Below are 18,282 nucleotides of genomic sequence, written 5' to 3'. Positions count from 1 at the left end.
CTCATTTTTCTGTGTTGCTGGGAGGGGGACCTTAACCAATGAAACTCTAAATGAAATAGAGAGGCCATGGAGAATGAGTTCTCCAGTTTGATGCCAGCGATTTTTTCAAAGCAGGGCTAGACAAACAAGCAGTGTGAGAAGCAGCAGAAAATTAAGGTATTAGTGGGATATGTGATTGAAATGTCAGGGAAGTTCCTATTGGGTTTTTTGTTACTGTTTCATGCTTAATCAGACCTACTAATAGTCTTTGGATGGACCCCAAAGGCAGCTCTTAGGCAAGGACACGGAGGGTTAGGAAATAAGAAAAAGCATCAGTGCTTTGGAAAGAGGGTTAGGAAATAAGAAAAAGCATCAGTGCTTTGGAAAGTGGAGACCTACATAGGATGAGAATGAGCCTGATCACAGGAAACAAGCAGTTAAAAACCAGCATGACATTCTTAAAGGCCAATTACTTTTTACTTGAGTAAGAGCAGATATTCTAGGGGTCACCTGATAGCAGATGGGCCATATGGCTCAAGGTTTCCTAAAGTGGCTTCTGTTATGGCTTCTTGGGGCTAAAAAAATGGCTGCTATCATGCAAGATGAGAAACAGTTTTAAAGACGGTTACTTGGAGAAGGGAATGATTCACTCATTTAGGGCAACATGCCTCCAGCTTAAAGAATAAAAGTATGTGTTCCTTTTACATTAACTTGAAGTGTTAAAACAAATGACCAAAAAATATTAGTAAGTTTAGAATATGTTTCTTCCAATTACTCATGCCTCACCCTGGAAAGATGACTATTATCTGTAAGAGGAATGAGAGACAAGATGCTGGCTTTGGGGCAGAGGTGAAGAATGTGAGCAGTCAGCATGACAGATCTGAAGAAGACACAGAAGCTGGCAGGGCCTTTAGGGATTAATTGAGGCTGGAGCTGTGGGAAGAAACTCAGTGGGACACCTTCATCACTGCCTCTGTGTCCACACTGAATCACCAAGCACAGCCGAGAACAAACCGCTGGGTTTCTCTTAAAGTGGAAGAAATTCTAGGGACGGGTGCCGTGAGGAAAAGGCTACTACAACCTCTGCCACAGAAAATACATCTTTATTATAAAATAATGTTTTGTTTCATGATGAGAGTAGAAAAATAACACCATGAGCTCCAGAGAAAGTTCTGGAGCTCAGTCTCTGAGAAATGGGATGAGCGGCTTTTGCATCCCTCTGGGAGCACACCCTCCTGAGGTGCCCCGTGCTCCTGCAGGGCGTGGGGCACAGCACACACAGGGAGTGTGCAGCTCAAGTCCTGCTGGAAGCCCAAGGAGCCTACACGGTCCACACAAGATGCTCTGCCCACGACGATCAAAGAGGAAAACTTGAGGTCAGAAGGGAAGTAATTGGTTCTGAGAAGGGCCAGGATGGCGACAGCCTTGCCCCTCCCTATACTGGAGTGTAGAAGAGTCTCTTGAACTGATGATCCTGGTTTAGAAGATGGTGCCCAGTGGCCTTATGCTTGGTTTGTTCCCCAAGGTGTCTGGGCTGAGGAAAAGCTGCAACCTTTCCCAGGACAACTTGACCCACCATTTCTCACTGGTATGGCTAAGTACCAGAGGTATGTGTGGTCTCAGCCTGTGAGGGCTGCTGGCTGAAATTTTTGTACTTCAAATCCTGTCCATACTGATGGCAGAAAGAAAGAAAGAAAGAAAATGTTAAAAGACCAGTGAATAAGAGCAGCTGGCTGGAACTGTTCTATATTCCAAGCCTCTTGGCCCCAAAGAACAAGGAGAATGTCTACCCTAAGTGGGAAAGGCAGTCCCACGGACACCCTGTTTGCCCTTAAAAATCTTCTAGACCCCTCAGGCTTTAGACAAACAATGAATACCCCCCTGGGATGGGAATCCAACCCTCAGGTGGTAGGAAATGGTCCCTCAGCAGCAGTACCTGGAGAAAGCAGCCAGGGTGAGCACCTCAAGCAGCACCTCTGAGCCACAGAAGAAGAGCAAGATGCCGTTCAGGATGGCTTCCAGACGGAGCACGTAGGTCTGCAGCAGCATGTAATAGGAGGCCATCATGGCAGATGGGAAGGTCAAGGCCATGCTAATACCAAGCGGCATCTTTCGTTGGCAGAGGTTTCCCTTTGTACCTGTCAGACACAGCCCATGGAGTCACCTCCAAGTGGCCTGCTTTCCTTGGCCTCAGAGGAAAGGCGGGTGGGATGGGATGGACTGGCAAGCAGAGGAAAACGCTCCTGAATGGGGATGTGCAGATTTATAAATGCCGTCCCACTGCGTTAAAAACTAGAGGCTTTGGATTGCAGTCATTCGCCGAAAGGTCCTGCTTCCAGTCTGGCTCCCAGTCAAGGGACAATGGGCTCTTTATTTGAGGAAAACTTTTGTAAATCATAAAAATAATATATAATCATTGAAAACTTTTCAGTTAATATAGAAAATACAGAGTTCCCTGGCAGTCCAGTGGTTAAGACTCCAGGTTTCCACTGCAGGGAGCATGGATTTGATCCCTGGTTGGGGAATTAAGATCCCACATGCTGTACGGGGCAGCCAAAAAATAGAAAACAGTATATAAAAAATCATTTTAGAAAATACAGAAACTAAAAGACCACATGACTCAGCCCTTAGAGATAGCCATTATTACAGAATGATGTATACTGTTTCAGACTTTTTTATGTGTATGGTCATATATTACTATTTATTATTCTCAAAATAGAATCATACTCTGCATACTGTTTTGCAACTTATTTAACCATTTAACATAGTTAGACATCTTTCCACACATAACTACCTTACCCTTTTTTAATGGCTATGAACAATTTCACTGAACCAATGCCATAATTTATTTAACTAATCCTGTACTGATAGATGTTTAGGTTGTTTCTAATGTTTTGATGTTAAAAAATACATGGCAGGGGCTTCCCTGGTGGCACAGTGGTTAAGAATCCACCTGCCAATGCAGGGGACATGGGTTCGAGCCCTGGTCCGGGAAGATCCCACATACCGTGGAGCAACTAAGCCCGTGCGCCACAACTACTGAGCCTGTGCTCTAGAGCCCGTGAACCACGACTACTGGGCCCATGTGCCACAACTACTGAAACCCGCGCACCTAGAGCCTGTGCTCCGCAACAAGAGAAGCCACCGCAATGAGAAGCCCACGCACCACAACGCAGAGTAGGCCCCGTTCACCACAACTAGAGAAGGCCCGCGCGCAGCAACGAAGACCCAACACAGCCAAAAATAAATAAAATTTAAAAAATAATAGATTTATAAAAAAAAATACATGGCAATAAACATTCTCATACAGATATCTTAGCATATCTGTAGAAGTATCTGTCTTTTTCAACCAGTTTTGGAAGGGAAATTGTTAGGTCTAAGAATACGAATTTTACCTGGTAAAACTATTAGCAAAAAGGTTGTACTAATTTATATTCCCAAAGGGTATGGGAATATAAATACCCACAAGAGTGTGAGATCATAGAGACCTGTTCCTCACAGCCATTCGAATACTGGGAATTTGGAAACCTTTTTAATCTGATGGGTGAAAATGTTATCTTGTTTTTTCAATTTGCTTTTTGTTAGTGAGTCTGGGCATTTTATCATGTGTATTGGTCCTTTGTAATTATTCTTATGTGAATTGCCCATTAGCGTCCCTTGCTAATTGTTTCTTTTTTTTTGCTAGTGATAATTTTTTTTAAATTTTTATTGGAGTATAGTTACTTTACAATGTTGTGTTAGTTTCTACTGTACAGCAAAGTGAATCAGCTATACATATACATATATCGCCTCTTTTTTGGATCTTCTTCCCATTTTGGTCACCAAAGAGCATTGAGTAGAGTTCCCTGCGCTCTACAGTAGGTTCTCATTAGTTATCTATTTTATACATAGTATCAATAGTGTATATATGTCAATCCCCTTGCTAATTTTTAAAACTAGGTTTTTTTCTTAGCACTTTATGTGAGCCTTCTTTATCCTTTGTTATATATGTTGAAACTATTTTTTTCCCCTCAGTGTGTGTTTTAACACCGTTTTCAAGGATGAGATATTCTAACTAATAAGGGCTTGCTCTGTATTTCTGGGGATATAAAACTTGTCCTAGAGAAATCCTTATTCAGAGAAGTGGAGGGGATCTTAGTGCTGACCTGTGCAGGCGTCTACTGCCCTAGATAGGCGTCTACTGCTCTGGACATGGAGTTACAACTGAATCTATTCTCCCAAGCAAACCAGTGAGAGGAACCAGGAACTCTTGTAGCAGTTAGACAACTGGGAAGGAATTATCTAATATCTCATGTCACCACCTACTTCTGGCCCTGCAGAGCAACAGACAGATAAATCCTGACCCAAAATATGAAGCAGCTTGAAACTTCAGAGAGGGGGGGTAACAGGATATACCACCAGATCCAATCTCTTATGGTGAGCCTAGGTTATGTATTGAAACTTTTCCTTGTTAATCAGGTTACAGATACCAGCTCATCTCATAAGGAATGGAAATATTCTCTGGACAACACTCACCAAAAAATAGTCGAATTACTTCAATTCCAAGATAAAGGAAGAGCATCACCACATCCAGTACTAGATTGGCTGTTGGATATGGTAGCAGGAGACCTGCCAATACAAAAGTCAGAGCTTGCAAACAACATAGAACAATACACACAAGAACTCCCCCACACCTGGGAATAAAGAGAACACGAGTCTTATCAGCGTTCCATGAACTACTTATCGAGATGTGGGCAGGATCTGTTAACCTGCTGCAGGATCTGTTAACTCCTGGTGCGGCTACGTCTGTTAGAGGCAGGCTCGTTATTACAGGGTTTTACTCCTAACTCGGAGCGTCTATGGGGACTCTGCTCTCCACAGTAATCAGACGTACATGGGTACACAGGCTGCTGAAGGTCACCAATGGGCTTAAAGTGGAGTTCAGCAAAGAGGTGATGGGGGAGAGTCAGAATGGAGAAGTCCACATTTCCCAAACTCAAGAAAATATTGCCGAGGGGCTTCTTACTAAATCATTCTCAAGGAAGTCACCTGATGAAGAGACTTCCACCGTGTAGCGAAGAGGAGCCCCAGGGGGCAGAAAAGAATGAAAAACAAGAAGGCTTTTGGTGGCAGCTGGCTCTGGGCTGAAGTGGGGAAGGGTTGTTGGGGCAAGGGGAGTCAAACCCCAGGCCTTACCTTTATACAGAAATACGAAGAGTTCCAGCAGGAAACAGGTAGCATAATACCACCCGTTCAGAAAGAACAGGATTTCCAAGGGGGTGGAGGACAACCGTTTACCTGAAAATATGAGCACAGAGAAAAGAGATGGGCTGGAGGGCAGCTCAACCTCAGTTATTTCAATGGTTCTGTGTCTAACTTGGAGGAAACACGAGGTCGCAGCTAGTGGAAAGGGCCACTTGGGGGCACTTCTGATTGCTGATGAGGAGTACGTGTGTATATACGGTGTGGAGGGGGGTTTCCTTCAATCCCCTTCTTTCCGGAATACCGTCAAACTCGACTCCTTCGGCTTTGGGGCTGAAAGTCAAATCTTCTCTAAGATCTAACTCGTCACTATTTGGGAAGGGAAATTGGGGCTCAGAGACCAGCACTAGCCTGTTTGAAGTCACGCTGCAAATTCGCAACTGAGCTGGCCTAGAATAGGCCCAGCCAAGGATTTGGGGGTATCTGAGACCCGCACCTCGAGACCTTCAGGCACTCAGGGTGGGTGAGACCGCCAAACCCTGCTTTGAACAAGTGAGGAGTGATGTCCCTAACACCCGAGAAGGAAGGGTTTAGGTCGAGCACTGGGAGAGAAGGTTGGGGGGGGGGGTACTGAGGAGAGCAGGACCAACGACTCACACACCTCCGAAATCTCACCTCGCGGCGCCATCTTCAGTCCCCATGGAAACTGCATACGCGGCTACAGCTACTCCTGGAGCAGCGAGGCGTTGCCGGAAGCTGGGGACGGAGCGGCCCTCGATTCTGGCCTCTCTACCCGCCTACCTCACTCTATGGTTACGTGGTGCCTGGGATGTCTCGGTACCGACCGCGCGTGCCAGCAAATTGCTTTCGCTGGGGTTTCGGCTGCCGACGTGAGAGAGAACAGTGGCTGCCCACCGAGCAGTTGTCCTCAGGACCCCGGGGGCGGGAGCGGCTCTTGGGCTTCCCCATCCCAGGTTTACAGTGAGTCGTCTGAGTGTAGCCAGTAGTGGTAATGTGACCGCAGGATTGGCAAACAGGCCCCGGCCCCAAGATTCTCTTTACTAACAAAGGTCTGAAAATGAGAAGCGGTGTGCACGACAGCGCTATGCCAATGCGCGGTGGGGTTTGGGGTCTTTTGTCTATCAAGCAGCCTTTTTTTTTGGGGGGGAAGGGTAGTAGGGGGTTTTGTGCCTCCGATTTATGAACCAGGTAGTTAGAAGACACCAAAATTAATCTGAACTAGAGGCTCCTTTCAAGGAGCATAAGTGAGACAGGAAGATTAAACATGATCACCAGGTGACCCGAGACGTGTATGGGAGTTGAGAAGACAAAGTATTCGCGGTGGGAGTTGAGAAAAGTTTACAAGAGATGGTCTGTAAACTGGGCCTTGAAGCTTGTTTATGATGTGGAGCAGTAAAAGTGTGTTATTATACTCAGAGGAGTAGAAAGAAGGGTCCTGAAGTGGACTCAGGTTAACTTGACTGTTAGCCACTGTCAGTAAGGGTAGGGCAGGAAACATGGCACAGTCAAACCAGGTAATTTGAGTAGAGTGACTAATTTTTTTAAAACTAAATTTATTTATTTTTTTATTTTTGGCTGTGTTGGGTCTTCATTGTTGTGCTCAGGCGTGCGGGTGCTACTCATTGTCTGGCTTCTCTTGTGGAGCATGGGTTCCAGGAGCGCAGGCTTCAGTAGTCATGGCACGTGGGCTCAGTAATTGTGGCTTGCAGGCTCTAAAGCTCAGGCTCAGTAGTTGTGGTGCACGGGCTTAGTTGCTCCGCAGCACGTGGGATCTTCCCGGGCCAGGGCTTGAATCCGTGTCCCTTGCTTTAGCAGGCAGATTCTTACCACCAGGGAAGCCCCGACTAATTCCACCCCCCCACACACACACACACCCGACTAATTTTTTTTTTAAGTGTACAATTCAGTGGCATTAATTACATTCACAATGTTGGGTAACCATCACCATCATTTACGAAGCTTTTTCATCATCGCAAACAGAAACTCTGTAACCGTTAAGCACCCACTCCCCCCAGCCCCTGCTCATATTTAATCTACTTTTTTTTTTTTTTTTTTTTTTGCGTTACGCGGGCCTCTCACTGTCGCGGCCTCTCCCGCCGCGGAGCACAGGCTCCGGATGCGCAGGCCCAGCAGCCATGGCTCACGGGCCCAGCCGCTCCGCGGCATGTGGGATCTTCCTGGACCGGGGCACGAACCCGTGTCCCCTGCATTGGCAGGCGGACCACCAACCACTGCGCCACCAGGGAAGCCCTAATCTACTTTTTATGTCTATGAATTTGCCTATTCTTTATATTTTAAATAAGTGGAATCATACAATACTTGTCCTTTTGTGTCCGGCGTAATTCCATTTAGCGTGTTTTCAAGGTTCATTCATGTCGTAGCATATATCAGAACATCATTCCTTTTTATGGCTGAATAACATTCGTGTGTGTGTGTGTACACCACATTTTGTTTATCCATCTGTTGAGGAGTGGACACGGATTTCCATCTTTGGGCTAGAAAAATGCTGCAGTGAACATCGTTATAGAAGTGTCTGTGGAAGCCTCTGTTTTCAGTTCCTTTGAATATATATCTAGGAGTGGAATTAGCGTTTTTTGGTAATTGTATGTTTAACTTTTTGAGGAACCGTCAACCTATTTTCCACGGTGTCTGTAACCACTTTAGATTCCACCAGCAACTGTACAAGGGTCCCAGTTTCCCTGCGTCCTCATCAGCACCTTTTATTTTCAGTTTTTAAAATTGTTATTATCACTATCCTATTAGGTGTGAAGTGATATCTCACTGTGGCTTGGACCTGGGATCCTTTGCTGCAGTGCTTGCACGTGGACAAACATCTCCCGGAGCAAAAGAATACAAAGAAACTATAAGGGACTGAAAATAACTGCATGCATGCACGGTTTGGACAAATTATGAACAATAAGATACAAAAAGGCCAAACCCCAACGGCTGCTTTTGGCGGGGGGGGGGCGGGGGGGCAGAAGCAGGGTACTGCGCATGATCCCTGCACACAGCACCACCGAGGGGGTGGGCAGACCACCAAAGCCACCCCTCTGGCCCGACCCACCCCTACCCTCACCCTATTTAAGGACCCAGCTCACTCCCGCCCCCTCTTTGGGGAGTGAGCAAGGGCACCTGTTTCTTGTTCTCACTCCCTCCTGCTGCAGCATGAGTTCAGTAAAGCTTTGCCTAAATTCCTCATCTGTCTTCTTATCAATTTCTGTTGATTAAGGAGTTCAAGGACTCAAGTTGGTAACAGCTACACCAATTTACGTTGCCACCAACAGTGCAGGAGGGTTCCCTTTTCTCCACATCCTTAACATCGCTTGTTATTTGTTGTCTCTTTTTTTTTGGCAGCATCAGGTCTTTGTTGCAGGATCTTCGTTGCGGCATGCAGGATCTTCCAGTTGCAGCACGCGGGCTTAGTTGCCCCGTGGCATATGGGATCTTAGTTCCCTGACCAGGAATCGAACCGGCACCTCCTGCATTGGAATGCGGATTCTCAACCACTGGACCACCAGGGAAGTCCCTGTTGTCTTTTTGATAATAGCCATTCTGACAGTTGTGAGGTGATATCTCATTGTGGTTTTGATTTGCATTCTGAGTGACTAACCTTTCAGACAGTGCTGTACTCCTAGCTAGTTGGGGTGGAGGTGGGGGTCAGGGATTGTTTTTTCTGGGCTGAAAGGAGAAGCAGCAGAAGCAATTCCCTGAAACTGGAGAGAGTAATATGCATGGAGAAGTCCCACCAGGAGCTGTGAAAGTCTGAAAAACCGGTGAATTTATATCTGAGCTCTTCCCCTCCCCTCTCCTCTGCGCTCTGATCTCCGCTTGTGCCTCCCCTTGGAACTGAACTGCAAGCCTGAGGGGCTTTCTTTAGTGTCAGCGGAGCAAGGCACACAGCAAGCCTGGGAGGGGTGGAAAGGGCTCTGGAGCCAGCACATCTGCCTCCACTGCCTGCTAGACAGGGGTTAGGCACGTTCCTTCTGTGAACCTCAGATGTCCAACTCTAAAAGGAAGGTGGGCCAGCTGTTTCCTTTTGTAAGTAAAGTTTTTTGGGGGAACACAGGCACACCCACAGATTTACATTTTGTATACAGCTGCATTCATGCTACAGGCTTTCATGCTAAGTTAAATAGTTGCAACAGAGACTATGTGGCCCATGGGCTTAAATACTTACTATCTGGCCCTTTAAGAAAAACTTTGCTGACCCCTGTCATAGAGGATGGCAAGGATTAACATGCCACAACTCCACAGGTGCTATAAGTAGGCAATAAGATTGAACTACTCATAGCACAGCAAACAGCAGGAGCATCATCATGGCAGCCTGTTTCCCCAGTACCCAAGTCCTATGAGTGACACAGTGAACCCCAATGGTGGTGCACACAGTGGGTTATTGCCACATCTGAGGAGCCCAGGGCCAAGGGCTCAGAACTTTTTTTAGCAAAAGCAGCAAATAAGCTAGGCTCCCCCTACTCTGGGGGAGGGAACAATTACACTGTAGTCACACTGTGGTGGCCTTGGCCTACCTAATTGCCTCTGTGCTCAGTGTCAGGAGACAGGCCTTTCGTTATGGAGTTTTCAGCAAAAACAACGTGCAGATCATTGTTGCTTTTGTTGTGGTCATCCATTTACAATGCTTGGTGTCAGTCTGTTTATCTCTTGTAAAAATAAAATACAGTGTGTGTGTGAAAAAAAAAAAAAAAAAGACCCAGGAAATAGGAGAAGGAAAAGGTTTATGATGCTTCTATTTAAAAAAAATTTTTTTTTCTTTTGACTTAATAGTAAACTATAGAGAAAATTGAAAAAATAAGAAATAAAAAAAAATGGATAACCAACAAGATCTACTGTATAGCACAGGGAACTCTGCTCAATGTTATGTAATAACCTAAATGGGAAAAGAATTTGGAAAAGAATAGCTACATGTATATGTATAACTGAATCACTTTACTGTACACCTGAAACTAATGCAACATTGTTAATCACCTATACTCCAATATAAAATAAAAAGTTAGGGGCTTCCCTGGTGGCGCAGTGGTTGAGAGTCCGCATGCCGATGCAGGGGACACAGGTTCATGCCCCGGTCCGAGAAGATCCCACATGCCGCGGAGTGGCTGGGCCCGTGAGCCGTGGCCGCTGAGCCTGCACGTCCGGAGCCTGTGCTCCACAACGGGAGAGGCCACAACAGTGAAAGGCCCGCGTACCGAAAAAAGAAAAAAAAAAGTTAAAAACAAAAACACAAAAAAAACAAAAAAACAACGTGCAGGGGCTTCCCTGGTGGCACAGTGGTTAAGAACCTGCCTGCCAATGCAGGGGACACGGGTTCGAGCCCTGGTCCAGGAAGATTCCACATGCCGTGGAGCATCTAAGCCCATGCACCACAACTACTGAGCCTGTGCTCTAGAGCCCACAAGCCACAACTACTGAGCCCATGTGCTACAGCTACTGAAGCCCACATGCCTAGAGCCCGTGCTCCACAAAAAGAGAAGCCACTGCAATGAGAAGCCCACGCACCACAACGAAGAGTAGCCCCCACTCGCCGCAACTAGAGAAAGCCCGCGTGCAGCAATGAAGACCCAATGCAGCCAAAAATAAATAAATAAAATAAATAAATTTGTAAAAAAAAAAAAAAGTGTGCAGGGATGCTAGGGCCCAAGGCAGGCTGCCTCTCCCAACATCCAGTGCCCTTGGTAAATCAATTATTTCTAGTAGGCTTTTATGATTCTTTTGAGTTTTAATGTACGTAATATCACATTATCAGAAAGTATAGTTTTACTTCTTCCTTTTCAATCCCTGTACCTTCAATTTCTTTTTATTACCTTATTGCACTGGCCAGGACCTTCAGTATAATGTTGAATAGAAGTGGTGATAATGGATATTCTTGTCTTACTCCTAACATCAGGGGAAAGTATTTATTTATTTAATAAATTTATTTTATTTTTGGCTGCGTTGGGTCTTCGTGGCTGCGCGCGGGCTTTCTCTAGTTGTGGTGAGCAGGGGCTACTCTTCATTGCGGTGCTTGGGCTTTTCATTGTGGTGGCTTCTCTTGTTGTGGAGCACGGGCTCTAGGCACGCAGGCTTCAGTAGTGTGGCACGTGAGCCCAGTAGTTGTGGCTCTCAGGCTCTAGAGTGCAGTCTCAGCAGTTGTGGCACACGGGCTTAGTTGCTCCACAGCATGTGGGATCTTCCCGGACCAGGGCTCGAACCCATGTCCCCTGCATTGTCAGGCGGATTCCCAACCACTGCGCCACCAGGGAAGTCCCTGATACATTTTATTGAATACTGTCTCTGCATCTGTTGAGATGATCATATGCTTTCCTCCCTTTATTCTGCTTATGTTATGAATTACATTGATTTGCAAAGGTATAATCAACCTTGCCTTCCTGGAAAAAACCAATATGGTTGTGATATTGAACAGAAAAGAGTTGTCATAGCAGGCCTGAGACTGCTATCCTTAGAAAGTCCTACTTGCAAGGTTGGCCTTTGCCTGGTGTCTGGGAACTTGTATTTCAGAAGGGTTTCCACCAATCCAAAGTAGCTCACTGTCTCTAAAATGTTAGTACAAACTATGTGGTTTATGCTGAACACCTGCTTCCTTCTGGAGTCTGGAATTTTGGTACATGCTAACTATTCTTAGTTTGCAGAGAATTTTTATCATGAATGAGTGTTGAATTTTGTCACAGATACAGCTAATGAATGATCAAATGTTTTTTCCCCTTTATTCTACTGATTCGGTGAATTTCACTCATTGATTTTTAGGTTTTTTTTTTTTTTTTTTTTTTTTGCTGCGCCATGCAGCATGGAGGATCTTAGTTCCCCGACCAGGGATGGAACCTGTGCCCCCTGCAGTGGAAGCAGAGTCTTAACCACTGGACTGCCAGGGAAGTGCCTGAATTTTAGACGTTAAACCAACCTTACATTCCTGGGATAAACTCCACTTGGTCAGTCTAGCTGAAGATTAATCAACTAACTTTTCAAAGAATTAACTTTTAGTTTCATATATTTTTCTCTATTATTTACCCATGTTTTGGTTTTTTTCTGGTTGTACATTTAGCCTTCTTTCTATCTACTTACTTTGGGCTTAATTTGCTCTTTTTCTAGTTTAACGTGAAAACTTAGACCGTTGGTTTTAGATCTTTCTTCTTTTCTAATGAAAGCTGCATCATATGCATTTAAAATGTATTTTCATCACGATGTAGTTCAAAGTGCTTCCTAATTTCTCTTATGGTTTCTTCCTTGATCGATGGTTATTTACAAGCGTATTATTTAACTTGTAAGTATGTAATGGTTTCCTAGTGTGGCAGTTACCAACGTATTGCTCCTCAGCTCCGGACAAACACTTCCGCACCCGTTCTGTGCGAATGGACTCGTCTGGATGCGTTTCTCCGTTACAGCAAGCACAGTGTTAGGCTCTGTCAGTACGGGCACTAGACGAACACTGCAGGAAGAAAGGGGCTTTTCTTCCTGGTTCCAGCGTGCCGTGTTTTGATTTTTCTTGCTCCTGCTGCACAGTCCATCCGAGATGCATGTGTGTGGGGACTTCCACTGGTGCTCTGCCCAGCTGCATGCCGAGGGGGTGTGGGGCTCACTGATCTCTTAGGTGATCACCTTGCCTCTGCCTCACACCTGCAGCAGCATCCTGATCCCCTATGTACCCCTGCCCGCCAGCCTTAGCTTGCTGCACCCCAAAGGGTTGTTTCCCAGGGATTTTCTGGTGTGGACACCACACTCTCCAGACTCTGCCCCTGCGGCAGTGCCCCAGTTCCTCTGTAATCCGCCCACCAGCCTTGGGTCACTTCATAAAAGTGAAGTTTCCTGGGGTCCTCCCAACAGAGACATGGTGTGTTCCTCAGGGCATTCTGCACAGCATTGCATCTGACCAAGATCCTCATTTCACAGCAAAGGAAGTGTGGCAATGGGCTTATGCCTATGGAAATAACTGGTCTTACTACACATACTTTGTCACCTGGAATAAGGTGGTTTAATTGAAAAGTAGAATGGTTTACTGAAGACTCAGTTATGGCACCAGTTGGGAGACAACACCCTGAAAGGATGGGGCTTCTGATTTACAGAATGAAGTATGTCTTTGAATCAGAGACTATTATATGGTACTGTCAACCCCCTGGCCAGCACACATGGGTCCAGGAATCAAGGGTGGGAGAGGAATGACTCCTCTCACTATTATACCTAATAACCCACCTACAGAGTTTTTGCCTCTTATCCTGAAAAATTTGAGCCTGCTGATTTGGAGATCTTAGTTCCCAAGTGAGTAATATTCCATAAGGGGACACAACAATGGTACCACTGAATTGGAAAATGAGATTGCCACCTGGCCCATTTGGGGTCCTTATGCCACTAAACCAATGCCCCCCCAAAAGGGGAGGGGGTTCCAACCTACTGGTTGGAATGACTGATCTGAGTCCCAAGGGGAAATTGGGCTGCTGCTACACAATGGAGGCAAGGAGGACTATGTCTGGAGCCCAGAGGATTCTCTGGGGCACCTATTAGTATATCCATGGCCGCCCCCAGAAGTAGGACTCAGATCATTTAGGAATGGGGGTTTGGGTCACTCTACCAGTTAAAGATCCCGGAGCAGCAGCAGAAGCTCTAGCTGAGGGCAAAGGAAATATGGAATGGGCAATTGAAGAAGAAAGCCATGGATATTAACTATGACCTTGTGAACAGTTACAAAAACGAGGGCTGTGGTAGCTTTGTGTATGTTTCTTTGCTTCTTGTATGCATGTGTTTATTTGTATATACTGACCACTTTCTCCTTTTTACTTCTCTATTTACAATTTGTTGGAGGTCAACTTTGTAATTTTTTTAAAATAAATTTATTTATATTTTACTTATGTATATTTGGCTGCGTAGGGTCTTCATTGCTGCATGTAGGCTTTCTCTAGTTGTGGCGAGCGGGGGCTACTCTTCGTTGTGTGCGCAGGCTTCTCATTGCAGTGGCTTCTTTTGTTGTGGAGCACGGGCTCTAGGCACACGGGCTTCAGTAGTTGTGGAACACGGGCTCAGCAGTTGTGGCATATGGGCTCAACAGTTGTGGCTCACGGGCTCTAGAGTGCAGGCTCAGTAGGTGTGGCGCATGGGCTTAGTTGCTCCGTGGCATGTGGGATCTTCCCAGACCAGGGCTCGAACCCATGTCCCCTGCATTGGCTGGCGGATTCTTAACCACTGCACTACCAGGGAAGCCCCAACTTTATAATTTAATCTTTAGGTAATAGAACATTTAGTGGGACCACGACAAAGTTTGTGGAGTAATTAATACAGTCAGTAATGGATACAGTGACTGTTGGGACTGTATGTCTTCTCATTTTTGGGGAGGGGTGAGAACGTCACTTTTAAGAAGGATAGATATACGTTGTTAGTAGGAATACGGAAGTTCAAATATGTGTAGAATGGTGCATGAGAAAAGATGGACATTAGCTCCACATTCACCTGCAGAACCTGTCCTGTGATAGCGGTACTGGAATCAGCATTTCTCCCTTACAGTGAGCACTCTCTATCAGTAGAGGGTGCTGGAGGGATACTGAAGGAAGGAAAGGGCTTGTCTTCCTGGCTCCAGTGAGTTCTGGTTTGCTTTTCCTTGCTCACGCGCTGCGCTGTGGTCTACTAGGGGTGCAAGTACACTGTGTAAGGGGACATCTAGAATATCGGGTGGTGCTCTCCTCCAGCCACATGCCAAGAGAGGCGCTCCCTCGGCAACCTCGCAAACCTGGTCCACACCCGGTGACCACTTTGCTGTGGCCCTCCTGTCAAGGACACTGCACGCTCCAGGCCTTGCACCCGTGGCAACTCCCTAACTCTGTGCACTTGCCCCCTCAGCCTTGTTTATCTATGCCCTGGATTGTTTTTCCCGAAGCCCTCCAGGCATGGACAGCGTGTATGCACAGTGGTGCCCCAGTTCCACGTGTCTGCTCACCAACCTTGGCTTTTCTCCCCAGAGGGTAGATTCCCATGGTCCTCCATGCCCTGCGTGGACATCATACACTCCAGGCCTTGAGCACACAGGGCACTCCAACTCTTTTGGTGCACCTGCCCAACAGCCTTGGCTCACCTTGTGCCCTGGAGGGTTGTTTCTTGGGATCCTCCCTATGTGGAAAATGTGTGCTCTGGGCTTGGTGCCTATAGGTTGTGTCCCTACGTTCCCTGTGCGCCTGCCCATCAGCCTCAGCTTGCCTGTGTCCTGGAGGGTTGTTTCTTGCCTGGCAACTGTGAACCAGCTCTGGCCTGGGCAAACCAGTGAACCTGTCCACCACCCAGTAGGCTGCCATGAGGTCTGAACCCCAGCCTTGGGAGTGGGGGACCTATGGTTTGTCCTCAGCCCTCAGGTACCCTTTTAGAGTTCTCTTTACATCTTTATAGTTCTCCTCTTATAATTTAATGATTCTATTTATTAACCCTGCCATGCTTAAATTACTGGGTGGTTCTATCTCCTGATTGGACTTAGACTGAACCACCAAGCTATCTTATTGTTACTAATTTCTAACTCAATTCCATTATTGTCAAAGAACATACTCTTTATCCTTTTAAGTTATTCCTTTAAACGTACTGAGAATTGTTTTATGGCTCAGCATGCGGCTTATACCGAATATTCTGTGTACTTGAAAAAAGTGTGCATCTTATATTCATATGTATTATAAAAAATAGGAAAAACATTTAAAAAGTCTTTATATTTACTCAGATACTATTTCTGATGTGCTCCATCTCTTTCTGAGGATCTGAGTTTCCCTCTGTTATCACTCCCCTTCAAGCCAAATAACACCTTTAACATTTCTTACAGCGTAGGATTGTTGGCAATGAATTCTCTTAGTTTTATCTGAAAACGTCTTTATTTCAACTTCTTTTTTTTTTTTTTTTTGCGGTATGCGGGCCTCTCACTGTTGTGGCCTCTCCCGCTGGGCAGGCTCAGCGGCCATGGCTCACGGGCCCAGCTGCTCCGCGGCACGTGGGATCTTCCCAGACCAGGGCACGAACCCGTGTCCCCTGCATCGGCAGGCGGACTCCCAACCACTGCGCCACCAGGGAAGCCCTCAACTTCTTTCCTGAAGTATATTTTTGGTAAATTTAGATTTCTGAGTTGACCTTCTTTTTCTTGTAGCATTTTAGAGATGTTGTTACACTCTCCTCTGGCCTCTGATTTCTGGTGAGAAGGCAGCTGTTAATTGTTGTTCCTCTGTATGTGGTGTGTTGTTTTTCTCTTGCTTTCAAGATTTGCTCTTCATCTTTAGCTTTCAGTGATTTGAGTATCACGTTCCTAGATGTGGCCTTTCGGTGTTAATCAAGGTGGCTTTGTGGAGTATCTAAAATCTGTAAATTTCTTTCATCAAATTTGGGAAATTGTTGACTGTTTTTGAAATATTTTTTTCTGCTCTCTTCCTAGGACTCCAATCACATATCTGTCAGACTGTTTGACCTTATCTAACTGGTCTGTGAGTCTTTTTTAAAAATCCTTTTTTCCTTTGTCCTACAGCATGGGTAATTTCTATTGGTTTATCTTCTAGTTCATTGACCCATTTTGTAACCACCTCTTTTGCTGTTAAATCCATCCATTTAATTTAAAAATTTTCAGTTACTGTGACTTATTTCCGGCGTTTCTATTTTTCAAAAGTCATTTGTTTCTATGCTCAGGTAGGTAGGTTGCCCATCTTCTTATTCACTGAGAACATACTTTCATTGCTGCTTTAATATCCTGGTATGTTAATTCCAGTATCTGGATCACCTCAGTGTTGGTGTCAGTTTTCAGTGTTAAACTGTGGAGACCCTGGTTTCTATTATTTGTCTCCAAAGAGTGATGGTTCTTTTATTAGGCAATGAGCTTGGGTGGGTATACAGTGCAAATCACAGTTACGGGGTGGCAGCTCCAATCTTAGTTTAGATTTTCAGTCTTTAGCTGAGCTGCCTTGAGTCTGATCGGCACATTTGTGGTCCAGAGTTTGGGCAGAGATGTGGGCAGACAGAACTTGGGGATTCCCCTCTCTGGCTCTTCCCTTCTGAGACTCCCATCTTTCCCTCCAGGGGCTTCAGTTGCCCTGGCTCAGTACTCGTACTGTGATTTTCCACCAGCATATTGTACCTACCACTTTGTCAGCTGCTAAGTTACAAGCAGCAAAAACAGGGACCTTTCTCTGCACAATCCTCTTCTGAGTGTGAACTCCCCACCAAACATTCTGCTTCCCTTCATTCTCCAGTGTCTTCAAGTAGCTGTTTTTCGTATTATGTCCAGATTTTACCGTTGTTGTTTGTGGAGGGGTCATTCCCAAGCATCTTAGCCATTATGAGAAGTCCCTAGGTGTAGTTTAAATATTTAATCTATTTCCTCCATATTTCCCTCTATTTCTTGAGCATATCAATCATAGTTTAAAGTCCTTGTCAACTTTCTCCAATATTTGGCTCACCTGTTTCTATTTTCTACTTTTGCTCTGGTTTTACATAATATCTCTTGACTTGCTAGTAATTTTTATTAGATCCAGAAATTGCGTATAAAAAAATTAGAGCATCTCTAGATGTTTTTTCTTCCACTTTCCTCTGCTACGCAAATAGAATGGGGGCCGATCACCTTAATCCACTCAGGGACTACATGGTCTGCAGCTACACCGTGAGTTTGATAAGCCTCAGTCGACCTGTTTCACCTTGTTCCCAGTAAGAAACCCCCGAGCTTGCAGCTGAAAGCCCTGTGTGTTCACCGGTCCCCTCCCGGCGGCGGGTCCTGAATTCTTATCATCAGCACAAGAGGCGTGCCAAAAATTCGATTCTGCTTTTCAGAGGTTTGGGGCTAGTTTTCCATAGCCTCTGGCCCTACACAGCTTCAGAATTTCCCAAGTATCTTGAACAGGAAATGTGTTGTTTTTGAGGCTCTTCCAGTCCCCAGCTTTGTTCCTCCAGTATCATGAGAGCACGAAGCTCAGCTGGCTTCTCTGGTCCCCGGCTGCAACCCTCTGGTCTGGGCAATGGGCAATGCTTGGATTCTCAGCCTCTTGCTCAAACCCAGAGTCAGCAAGTGCTCCAGGGAACGTGCTGCAAACTGCCAGGTCACATGTCCATGATTCGCTCTACGTCAGAAGTTGAGGCCCTTGAATCCTCTTTCCTTCAGCA

At 45.7% G+C, this 18,282-nt stretch overlaps 1 protein-coding gene across 2 annotated transcripts; it reads right to left on the bottom strand.

Moving 5' to 3' along the window:
• Positions 1-1,063: 1,063 nt before the first annotated feature.
• TMEM216 (transmembrane protein 216) lies at positions 1,064-5,908 on the bottom strand. Of its 2 annotated transcripts, none has more exons than XM_081239365.1 (5): positions 5,822-5,908; positions 5,155-5,256; positions 4,495-4,587; positions 1,916-2,117; positions 1,064-1,651 (listed from the first exon to the last, which is right to left on the bottom strand). In XM_081239365.1, the coding sequence occupies exons 3-5, from the start codon at positions 4,538-4,540 to the stop codon at positions 1,636-1,638; spliced, it is 264 nt and encodes an 87-aa protein (XP_081095491.1). In that variant the 5' UTR covers positions 4,541-4,587; positions 5,155-5,256; positions 5,822-5,908; the 3' UTR covers positions 1,064-1,635. The 2 variants fall into 2 exon arrangements, with proteins under 2 accessions (XP_081095491.1, XP_081095490.1); XM_081239364.1 differs by having other exon boundaries at positions 5,836-5,894.
• Positions 5,909-18,282: the final 12,374 nt, after the last annotated feature.

Source organism: Mesoplodon bidens, assembly GCF_964165515.1.
Source record: "Mesoplodon bidens genome assembly, chromosome: 7".
Classification (NCBI taxonomy): domain Eukaryota; kingdom Metazoa; phylum Chordata; class Mammalia; order Artiodactyla; family Ziphiidae; genus Mesoplodon; species Mesoplodon bidens.
Note: the sequence above shows the minus strand (reverse complement) of the source record. Positions and strands in the feature narration are given on the sequence as shown.